This window comes from Cricetulus griseus, chromosome X (genome assembly GCF_003668045.3).
Source record: "Cricetulus griseus strain 17A/GY chromosome X, alternate assembly CriGri-PICRH-1.0, whole genome shotgun sequence".
Taxonomy (NCBI): Eukaryota; Metazoa; Chordata; class Mammalia; order Rodentia; family Cricetidae; genus Cricetulus; species Cricetulus griseus.
Genome location: NC_048604.1, coordinates 93,098,064 through 93,110,135, shown reverse-complemented (window position 1 = coordinate 93,110,135; position 12,072 = coordinate 93,098,064). Strand labels below are relative to the sequence as shown.

The 12,072-nt window shown below is 32.7% G+C and overlaps 1 protein-coding gene across 5 annotated transcripts in view; it reads left to right on the top strand.

Moving 5' to 3' along the window:
- Positions 1-12,072, top strand: part of Cnksr2 (connector enhancer of kinase suppressor of Ras 2) — a 212,512-nt gene that overhangs the window by 66,541 nt on the left and 133,899 nt on the right. For all 5 annotated transcript variants that reach the window (XM_027432585.2, XM_027432589.1, XM_027432588.1 and 2 more), the window contains exon 5: positions 11,018-11,059. In XM_027432585.2, the coding sequence (XP_027288386.1) occupies positions 11,018-11,059 (42 nt within the window). The remainder of the gene's footprint in view (positions 1-11,017; positions 11,060-12,072) is intronic.

Here is a 12,072-nt window from a genome sequence, read left to right as displayed (position 1 = left end):
CCACTTCTTGGTACTGAGTTCAACTTTGCTTCTCAGACTCCAAGTATAAGTGAGATCATGCGGTAATTGTCATTCTAAATGTGGTTTATTTCAAATACTATGATGTCTTCCAGGTTCATCTATGTTTGATTTACATTTTATTTGGGTTGAATGATATTCTGTGTTTTATTGCACTTGTTCCTTACATTTTCTGTATTCATCTGTTTTGAGACACAACTATTTCCCTTTGTCCTGTCTTCTGTGACTAATATGACAGTGAATAAAGCAGTGCAGATAAAGTCTCTAAAATAATGATTTTATTTCCTTTGGATATATACAGAGATTGGATTGTTGGATGATATGGAAATTCTACTTTTAAATTTAAAAGTAGCCTCATTTCTCAAAATTAATACACCAATTTACATTCCCATGAAAAGTGGCCAAGAGATTCTATCTCTCAACATTCTTGATAAGATTTTTGACATTTTGATAATTGCCATAATTACAGTAGGAAGATAATACCTCATTCTGGCTTTAAGCCTCCCCGAAGATTAGTGATATTGGCCATTTGTATCTGTTTTGCAAAAATGTCTACTCAGGTCTTTTGCTCATTTTACATCAGATTATTTGGTTTTTATTTTTTATTTTTTGTCTTTTGAGACAGGGTTTCTCTGCATGGGTTTAGAGGTTATCCTGGAACTCGCTTTGTAGACCAAGCTGGCCTCAAACTCACAGAGATCCACCTGCCTCTATCTCCCAAGTTCTGGAATTAAAGGTATGAGCCACCAAGGCACAACCTGTTTGATTTTTATGTTTTATTCATATGACATGCAAGTTCTTCATATATATATATATATTTTAGGTGATGGATATATAGTTTGCATATGTTTTCTTTCTCCTAATCCATTTTTTAAAAATTTCTTCTGGGAGTTCTGAGGATGGAACCCATGGATTCACATGTACTTTTTATTTCAGTGTTTTGTTGATAATTTATTTTGTTATGCAGAAACTTTTTAGGTTGATGTAGTTCCACTTGCCATTTTTGCTTTTGTTTTCTGTGCCCCTCATCTTTATCATATGTATGTTTCTGTATGTTTTCTTTCTTGCTTTGTATTTTTCCCATTTGGAATTTTATTTGGCTCTATTTTCACCATTCTATCTTTTGGATGGTCTGTGCATTTATATCTTTAGAATCCATAGTAATATATGACTTAGTCTAATCACTCACTATGTTTGTAAGAATTTAGTGATCAAGAAATGTGGTAAAAGTTGAGCATTTCTCAACTGCTTTTTTTTAATAAGAGACACTGATGCTAAGTTTGTTAAATATCTTTCCTTAATGTGCCATAGATTTTGTATTGTAGCCACCTAGATATATTAAATATGATATATTTAATATGACATAGTTTGATAATTTAATGTAATATAATGCACATATAATATACTGCAAAAGTATTTATAATCTCCAAATGTGTTTATACAGTATATCACTGTGAGCAGCAGAAGGACAATGACTATAGGTGAAGGCAAAAACAAATCATGCCGAGCATTGGTGGCACACGCCTTTAATCCCAGCACTCAGGAGGCAGAGTCAGGTGGATCTCTGTGAGTTCGAGGCCAGCCTGGTCTACAGCGTGAGTTCCAGGACAGCCTCCAAAGCAATACAGAGAAACCCTGTCTCGAAAAAAAATCACAGAAATGGAACATTTGTTAAGTAGAAAAGAATCTTAGAGGTTATCTCATTTCATCTGCTTCCATTTCAGTCTGTGCATAATGATAACTGCTAACATTTATATGTTTTGTAATTTACCAAACATTTCCATGTCACTTGATGTTCATAGGCAAACAGAGTTGTTACTATTGTGATACTCATGACAACTCTGTGAGGTAAGTATAAACATTGCCATTATTTTTAATCTACTAATTACAGTTGTCTAGTCAAAAGAAAATTCATTGTTTTTCCTTGTATTATAGAGTGTGGCTTATTGTAGAAAATAGTAGCATTAGGCATAATAGCAAAAGATTCAATAATTAACTACACTGAAAGACATCTCATAGTTCTAGTTTTATTGCCAAGTAACTGTCTACTTGTTGAGTTATTTACCTACTTTATGTCTCTATTTTTCATCTGTGAAGCTGTGATTGCTGTCTACTATGGTCATGTCCACCCACATGCTTCCATTCCTTTTGTATTCTTTTCTCTATTACCACTTATGATCCCATAGAAACTGATAAAAATATTAGGATATTCTGAGAATAACTGGCCCTTATAAATTAAATAGATAACCAGGCTCTTTCTTAAAATAATGATGGCAGGAACACAAACAAGACTGTGATAATTGAGCCAGTCAAAATAGTGGATAGTATGCAGAAAACCTGTGCAAGATCTAGCCAAACAAAATCCCTGCATAGAGGGTATGAAGGTGAATATGTAACTTCACCAGTAGCTGAGGGACTACTAGCAGTTGATGGCTGCTGGGAGAGGGAGAGTCAAGGACTTTTTAATAATGTGACTTCTAGTAGACTGAGCACACAACAGAGCAAATCCCAATCCCAAGACAAGCTGGGCAACAAACTAGGGTTGTGAAGCCCTGTCCCAATAAATGTATCTACAAAACATCCCAGCACCTAATGCTCAGGGAACATTGTGGAAAATGGCCAAAAGATTGTAAGAGGCACATGAACTTTCCTGTGAAATTGTATCTCCTAGTAACATCTGAAGTTACTCCCATAAAGTCTTACCAACATGACTGCCTAAACTTAAGCCAAACAGGAAAGGCACCAATAGATGTGCTAATGTAGCCTCAACCCTACACAAAGAACTACAGGCAACTAAGAATGCTGAGAGGGAAACACAGTGTTCTCCAGGGAAGATCACACCAACTGGTTATCTGATACCAAATGGTCAACCCTGAAAACATACATTCAAGTGATATTATACAAATGGAGCAGGTTATATTTAGGAATATATGTGTATATACAGATATGAATGTAACAGAAATTAATGAGGGAAAGAGACTATGAATTTGAAAAAGAGTGAGGAGGACTACATGGGTTTGGAGGAAGGAAAGGTGGGGGTGTTATAATCTTAAATTTTTTTTAATTATTTGCCTTTTGTCATTTATGGATATTTTACTGAGGCAGTATTAAATTATCAATTTCGGAATGACAAAGACTTCCCCTCTCTGTCAGCTGTCTTTCTACTATATATACTCTATTTTAATGAAATTATTGGTTTCTTGTGGCTTTAACTTTCACTTCAGTGTAAATATCTCAAAGAGCTGGCTATATTTCAATACCAGTTCAGCCTTTTTAGCTGCTTGCTGGACAGTTTTATAGAACATGTTCTATCCTTAAGCCACTTCTGATCTCATGTGCCCAAAATAAACTATTTTCGCCTCCACAAACTCTCTTCCATGTCTGCTGTACCCTTCATCCTTTTGCTTAGACTTGAGCCCCTGGCATATCATTTAACATTTTCTTCCCAGTTGCCCTTTGAATGTGATCAAGCAATAACCCTTATTCTCTCATTTTTAGCAACCTATTCTCTCATCTACCTATTCTCATGTCCCCTCCATTCATAACCTCAGACAAAGTCCATATTACAGACTATGTAATTAAAAAAATAACTTGATTTTTTTCTCCCCTTGAAGCCCACAACCTCTTTCCCCAAGACCTAAATTACCCACATACCTTTCATATTCAAATATGTATAAATACTCCTTTTTTATTAAAAGTAAAGTTCACACCACTACCCTCCTTGAGGATAAAATGTTAACTGTTATTTCTGAGAAGGTATGCAGCTTTAAGAAAATTCCATTTGTTCATTAAAAAGACATGAAAAATGAACAAGAGAAAATGGATAAGAAATGAGAAATTTTTATTTATTTTTTGTCTGTCTTTTAAGTAAATTTTTATTTAAATTAGAAGCAAGCTTGTTTTACATGTCAATCCCAGTTAGCTCTCCCTCCCATCTTCCCCTGCCCCCTACCGACCCCCATATTGCATCCCCTATCTGCTCCCTAGGGAGGGTAAGGACTTCCATGGGATATCTTCAAAGTCTGTCATATCATTTGGAGCAGGGCCCAGGCCCGCCCCAGTGTGTCTAGGCTGAGAGAGCATTCCTCCTATGTGGAGTGGGCTCCCAAAGTCCATTCTTTTGCTAGGGATAAATGCTGATCCACTACTAGAGGTCCCATAGATTAACCCGACCTCCAAACTGAAATCCTGGTTCAGGGGGTCTGGAACAGTCCTATGCTGGTTTCCCAGCTATCGGTCTGGGTTCCATGAGCTCCCTCTTGCTCAGGTCAGCTGTTTCTGTGGGTTTCTCCAGTCTGGTCTTGACCCCTTTGCTCATCACTCCTCCCTCTCTGCAACTGGACTCCAGAGTTCAGCTCAGTGTTTAGCTGTGGGTGTCTAAATTCCCTTCTCCGATGAGATTGACGACTACATTATATGACATTTTTATTTTTTAATTCTTATTTCAACTCCACACTCTGTACCAGACACGTTTTCTCACAACTCAAATGCTTTTTAACTTTAGTGATTAAGTAGGCTACCTAAGATTTAACCCTTCCTCAAGGAAAGTGAAGAAAATCTATGAATTAGTTGTTAAAATTTTGCCACCCTGGTGGGCAGAAACTTTGAAATAAATCAAAATTTTATTCTCCTTTAAACACAAGCAAAACTTACTGACAACCTAAGCCTTTCATATTTTCATAAAATAAGTATTATTACTGCCTCTGCTTTCTTCCCCACTGCATTCCCTCCACATACCTTATCTTCTAGCTAAATGTCTCCATGTTCCTTACTGATTCTGCCATTGTTCAGGTTTTTATACAACCTGAAATGTTATTTTGCCCTGAATTCCCAGTTTTCTGATTTGAAAGCCACTTAGGCCAGCTGAAATACCATCTCTTCCCCCAGAGAGATAAACCAGAATTACCAATCATAATTTAACTAGCTTTGATGGACCTTTTCATTAGCATCATATTGTCTACATTTTGTTATTCTTTTTTTGTCCTAGTATATAAGGAACTCCAAGGATCAAATTTACTGTATCTCAGATCACAGGAAGATACCTAACATTGTATTTCAAAATTACCAAAAAGCCTTATGGTGAACTGTGACTTGAATGTATAGAGGGAGTGTCAGAGGAAAGCAATGAGATAGACAACTTGTTGCTTAAATTACTCAGGCATATAAGACATTTCAGTAGCTTAATGACAGATTTATATAGAGGTGTATAGTATGAATATACCATATTTAAAGGCTTGCATTGATGGGTCCTTTAAAATATTACTTCTAAGTTTTATTATTTATAAAAAGTATTGGGTCAACACTAAAATTAGACTGATGAAAATCTAAGCCAATTATAAAAATACAGTTCTATAAAATATAATTGTATAGAGCTCTAGAGACCTATACTCTTTCTTTTTATGTATTTAATGACCTGTGTAGTATTCTTGTAAGTGTAATCTACATATATGTTAAGGAGAAGCACTATTTATTTAGGGCATTATGACCCTTTGGTACTTAAAACTTGTTGACCAGTTCCATAGTATACTACTAGTAGTGTGCAGGAATAGAATTCATTTTGTATGTTCTGTGCTCAGTATAGCAAAGATACCATTCTTTTACAGGAAGGATAATTGATCATAATCTGTGATACAGCTCATCTATATGATGCTGTTTCTGTGTATATACTTTTTGAAGCAAGAAGTGATTAAAATTGTAGGAACAGTCATCATCTTATGAATACTTTCTCATTAGGAATTAGGTGTGTAAAATTAAAATCACATGGTTTACAGAAGCATTATATGGATAAAGATAAAGCAGAATCTCAAAATTCATTTTACATATACAATAAAAGACAGCTTTAGTTATTGAAAAGAATTTGTGGAAATGTATAGTATTCTAAATCCAACTTTTAAAAACTCAATTTAATTTGAACATGAAAATAACTAGAACATAAGAGTTGTATCTTTCCATAGCATGGATATGTTCAAAGGATGTAGATTTCTCTACATGCAATACTATTTTCTTTTTAAAACTTGATATATGTTTTTTAGGAAAAGATTTGGCCCAAACTTGCACTTTTTAATTTCCTATTTTGGTGGAAGTAAATTAGCTTACTAATAAAATTAATCCTTCAAAGTACCTGGGGCCGTTTAAATATTTACCATGATAAAAACAAATTACATAAAATTAGTGCTTAACAAAATATCACTTAATCATTTTATTTTCATTATTTTCTCTGATAGTAGGTTACTATGTACTGACTCTGTTTCTTGGTTTTGTTAGATAGTTTTTAATATGCTGTGGCCTCATCCTTGATAAAAGCCACTGGCTTTCAATAAGAATCAAACCGATGTGGACAAAACAAGTTGGAGATACAAACAAGTATGAGCAGCTATAATAGTGAGCTATAAAATGAGTTTAGTGGAGGAAAAATAACTGGTAAATTGTGTGAATGTGTGCATCACAGGATTCTAAGGAATAGAGGACTGTTTAGAGTAAACAGGTGGCAGTATTTTTTAAACTAGCAGTTTCTGAATACTGTACATTTAATAATTTTTAGTTTGGTTAGTTTTTCCTCTATCATTTAGTAATCTTGAAAAATAAACTTTTTTCTAAAATACTATCTCATCCAAGTCATCTTGCCAGTCTCCATTTGGGAGCCTACTGAATATATAATACTGGGCATGAAACCTATGACTGCATTTCAGCTTGGTCTCAGGGTGATTCTTATATGGAAAGCTGAAATTTCAAATTGATTACATTGACTTAAATGTGTTTGAGTGCAGATACATTGCTCTTGTACAAAAGAAGTCTTTATTTGTGCTGCCAGTTAAAATCTACCATTACTAATTATTTTTAGGTAGAATTTGTCTGCTTCCTCCCCAGCTCTTCCAACCCTATAATTGTGTCACTTAAGCTAATTAAAGGAATTCCAAACGTCTTGATTTAATTTTTTTAAGGTTTTACACTTGAACACTTAAAAACTTACAAAGTGACAACTGAAAATTCATTTTTTTATAAAAATTCATTTACAATCATTTAGCTATGTTTATTTTAAATGGTAAGTTTAATTCTAACGTTTGTATATGTTTTGTTGTTCTGATTGAAAATTTTAGCTACCTTGGTCACCTGATATCTGTTTCTTTTGACTTTGTTTTTAAAAGATTACATCAGAATTATTGAGCATGTACCACTAGTTCATTTTCCAAATATTGTTAAATCTACAGTTATAAATATAATAAGCTGAGACACTGTACCACAGCTGGTGAAAATTTTTCTAAGTTTGAAATTTGACAGAAACAAGGAATAATGTAATCCAGTTATATTGAATTTTATAAGAAGAGTGTTAGCTTTTAAAAGTAAATAATTTCTTTCACATATTTTTGCAGCATTTGTGCTTCTAAAAACATTAAACTTTAAATGTCATGAAAACTGTGGATTTCTGTGTAGTTTTAGCACATCTGTGCAAATGCTATGTGATTTGGTTTCATTTCTGTTGCTGTAATGAAATACCTGAACATGAAGTAATGTAGGGGAGAAAGGTACTTATTCTATTTAGTAATTATAGCTATAGTCCATCATGAAGAAGTCAAGACAGGAAGTTCAATCACCTGACCACATCAAATTTACATTGAAGGGCAGAGAAATGAATGCATATGTTCTTTGCTTTCTTGTTTGTGCTCAACTCAATATTTCAGTTCTTACATCAATCAGAAACCTTGCCTAAGAAATGTCACTAGCCACAGCGATCTAGGTCTTCCTATATTAACTTAAGACAATCCCCTAGACTCAGCCTCAGGCCAACCCAAATGTACACAATCTTTACTTGAGATTCTCTGTTCAGGTAATTCTAGGTCATGACAAGTTGACAATTTAACCATCACACTGTATTTTACTCATTTTTTTGTGTGCCTAGCACAATAGATTAGTAGTTGCTCTTTCAAGAGGAAAAGACATCTATTCTGCTTCGTCCAATTCGATCAGTATATATAATTATCACTGAACTATTTTACTAAATATATTTATCACCTATCATCATTAGTAATTTTAAATTTCATATTAAAGCATTAGACATATTGATGTTATTGGTATTCCACAGTATTCCACAGTTTTTAGTGTGTTTCCATCCATTGCACTATTATCATCTTATGTACTCAGATTATTCTCTTTAGGAAATATGAATCTCTCCATGTTAACTTGTAGCACAATACTAGTTACCTTAGACAGTTTCATTCTATTTTAAATCAAAATATGGTTCAGTCTTACCATGTATACTTCTGGTCCCATTTGTAATCAGGCATTTTTGAAGACGGCTTGGAGAATGGTATAACAAGACCGACCACAGAATTGAATAATTATTACTGAGTTGATCTTTGTTCCTATGCCTTCTCAGTGAGCAGAGATAAGAAATGTTTATATACGTACGTACGTACATACATACATACATACATACATACATTTATACATTTATACATACATACACGAAACATTAAGAGAGTATAAGGATTTTCTTACTTTCTTAGTAATATGTATGCATCTACTTTCTACCTTCTAAAATAGTAATTGTTAATGATGCTGGTCTAACAGAATGATACATGAGTTTTGTTTAGTCAAAAGCATACAGAACAGATTTAGCACATTACTACTATATACAACAAACAGTGGTTGCTAAAAATACTTTTGAGATTATTTTAACAGTTCTTTGTGTTATATGCACATTAGATATTATATCAAATTATTACCTTGTATGATTATTATTCTGTTAATAGGGTATTACATCAGTATGCCACTAGTAGAATATGCATTTAAATGGTAATTCACTTTTTTAAAGGAGATTCCTTTTTGAAGTTTGAATGTTTAATAATAGCCTATGATTCTGAGAAGGTAGATAGATAAATGATGAAACTTAAATCCATTGCTGCTGAAGCAAGCTGAAGAAACAGCATAGAGGGTCCAGGCAACCTCCCAGCTCTTTCCAAATGATCTCTTTCCAATGTAGTTGTGTTCAAAAATAATTTCTGTAACATTAAATTCTTCCAAATTTAGACAACATTATAAGTTCATTTCCTTACATAAATGTCTTAACTTGGTTTCTCTGTATATGAAATTCATAATTAATTATCAAGAGTTGACTTTGTTTTAAATATATACAGCCACTTAAATGACTATGTTGTTAGACATACTTTTCTCCTTTAGCATGTGAGACTCAATCCTAAGTATTACCCTTAGATTCTGAAATGAATCAACCTAACTTTTCCTCATAAAACCATGCCCTAATATTCCAGGTAAGGTGACATAGCCTTTAATTATAGCTACTCAAAAAACTGAGGCAGCCAGGCGGGGCAATATAACAAGATTCATCCACCATATAAACAAACTGAAAAAGAAAAACCACATGATCATCTCACTAGATGCTGAAAAAGTCTTTGACAAAATCCAACATCCCTTCATGGTAAAGGTCTTGGAGAGATCAGGAATAACAGGAACATATCTAAACATGATAAACGCAATATACACCAAACCAACAGCCAACATCAAACTAAATGGAGAGAAACTCAAGGCAATTCCTCTAAAATCAGGGACAAGACAAAGTTGTCCACTCTCTCCATATCTCTTCAATATTGTCTTTGAAGTTCTAGCTAGAGCATTAAGACAACAAAAGGAGATCAAGAGGATACAAATTGGAAAGGAAGAAGTCAAACTTTCACTATTTGCAGATGATATGATAATTTACATAAGTGACCCAAAAAACTCTACCAGGGAACTACTACAGCTGATAAACACCTTCAGCAAAGTGGCAGGATACAGATTAACTCAAAAACTCAGTAGCCCTACTATATACAGAAGATAAATGTGCTGAGAAAGAAATCAGAGAAACATCACCCTTTACAATAGCAACTAACAAAATAAAATATCTTGAAAAATGAAAAAGACCTGTATAGTAAGAACTTTGAGTCTTTAAAGAGAGAAATTGAAGAAGATTCATAAAAAATGCTCCTGATTATTAAATATGTTCTTCTGCTATGAGTATGTAACTGAAGATTATCTGAAGTATTGTACTTAAATAATAATATAAAATATAGGTCTTTTTTAAAAATAAATTTCAGAGGAAACAAAACAAAGTTATTTAAAATACATAAGAGTGGAATATGGATTTTTGGGTAAAGTACCAAGTAACTATTAATCTTGTATTTGTAAGTAAAAGTAATAGATTTTTTTTAAAATTAAAAATGTGACATCAAGCAAGAGTAATATATTGCAACAGCATATGTGTCAGTCTCGGGGCCAAGCGGTTTGTCTCATTTTCTTACCTAATTCTCTGATCACTCTTATTGGTTCATTACTAACACATATCATGTCTATGGCCAGTTTACACATTTCTTGAAGAATATGACGATCATTACATTTCTAAGCAGAATTCATCTTTTCATATTGTGGCTTATTGCTTAACTAACAGTTGAGATAAAAATATAGTTGTCTTTTAAAATAATTCCTTACAATTTCAGAGACTCAAATTTATATAAGAACTATAAACTTGTTATTTTTAAATATCTAATATGAAGTAAATTTGGTAGCTTATGTCATTAAAAATATAAAAGTATGAGATTTTGATATGAATGTTGAAATAAATAATATTTTCTTAACAGTCTAACCTTAATAAATCAATAGTTAAAATCTTGGAGATGTTTTGACAGATTTATTTATCACAGGTAAAATTTTAGACAGAAAATGTCTAACAACATTTAAAAATGTTTCAAAAAGTAGTTTTAACATCTATTGCCCTTTGTTGTACATGCTTAAAGTTAGACAAAGTAGAAAATATACTTTAAGACAAAATAACTAACCATCTAACCTTACCATTGGTTCTAGTTGGGTAATAAAAAAAGTAAAATTTTCAGATTTTTCCCATTCTTATTTTAGTTTTTACTTGAAATGACAAGAAGTTTTCTTAGTACATTTCCTAAAAGCATATTTTAAAATGGATATTAATTTTTCAACTATTTGTTCTTGTTTTCAGGATTGCACTGTATATGAAACTGAGAATAAAATTCTTCACGTGGTAAGTAGATTTGGATATATTTTATCATCATCAGACACTATTTAATTAGCAATTAAAAGAATATGACTTGCAAAAAACTAATCCATCATAAAATTAGATCTACTAACTTACATTAGTTAAATATATGTTTTAGGAAACCTATAAAAGAATCAAAACATGTTAGTTTTGCTCATCTTGTTTTAGCTAATAAAAAATATGATCTAATAATTAAATACTAGGAGTCAAGATTTGAGTCAAAAAATTATTTTGAAAACAAACTTGGAAAGAAGAACTTTTGCCTTTAATTTATGATTTAAAATATATCAGAACAAGGAATTTTCTTCAATAATGTAATTTATTACTATATTCATTTGGATGAGGTATTTCCTAAGAGAGTCAAACTTCTTTGCTCTGATCTTATACAACCAGGCTTCTAGATGGCATTTTGTCAGTATTTGTTGAATCCATTAGTTTCTTTTTTTACATTTATTTATTATGTCAGTGATGGGTGAGGTATGAATACATGCCACAGTATGCATGTAGAGATCAGAGGGAAATTTGCAGTCTCATTGGAATTTTGCTGATATTTTATTTTGAGAAGTGGGATATTGTTTTATTATACTCAGTGAAGAGGCATTTTTGTTAGGAAATACCTTGCTTCTTTACATTTTGTAAATCTACTTTCTAATGTTTTAATACCTTCCTTGCTTCTGCTAAAAGAACACAGCACTTCTGCAGTTATTATGTGGTAGTAAAAATCCATATGCTTTGTTCGTGATTTGGGGATTTATTAATCATTTTAATACTCACAAAAATATTGTATTTCAGGAGTGACAAATATCTAAAATAATTTTGCCTAAATTTATGGGGGCAAATATGAACTCAGAATGCTCTTCCCTTCACTCTGTAGCAGTGATGACCTTTGTCATTTCTTTAGGGTGGTCTCAAGAAAGAACAACTAATGAACTCTTCTCTAATTTGGTCTAGGAAGAAAAAAAACTATCCTCTTTTTAGGTACTACTATCCATGGGTTC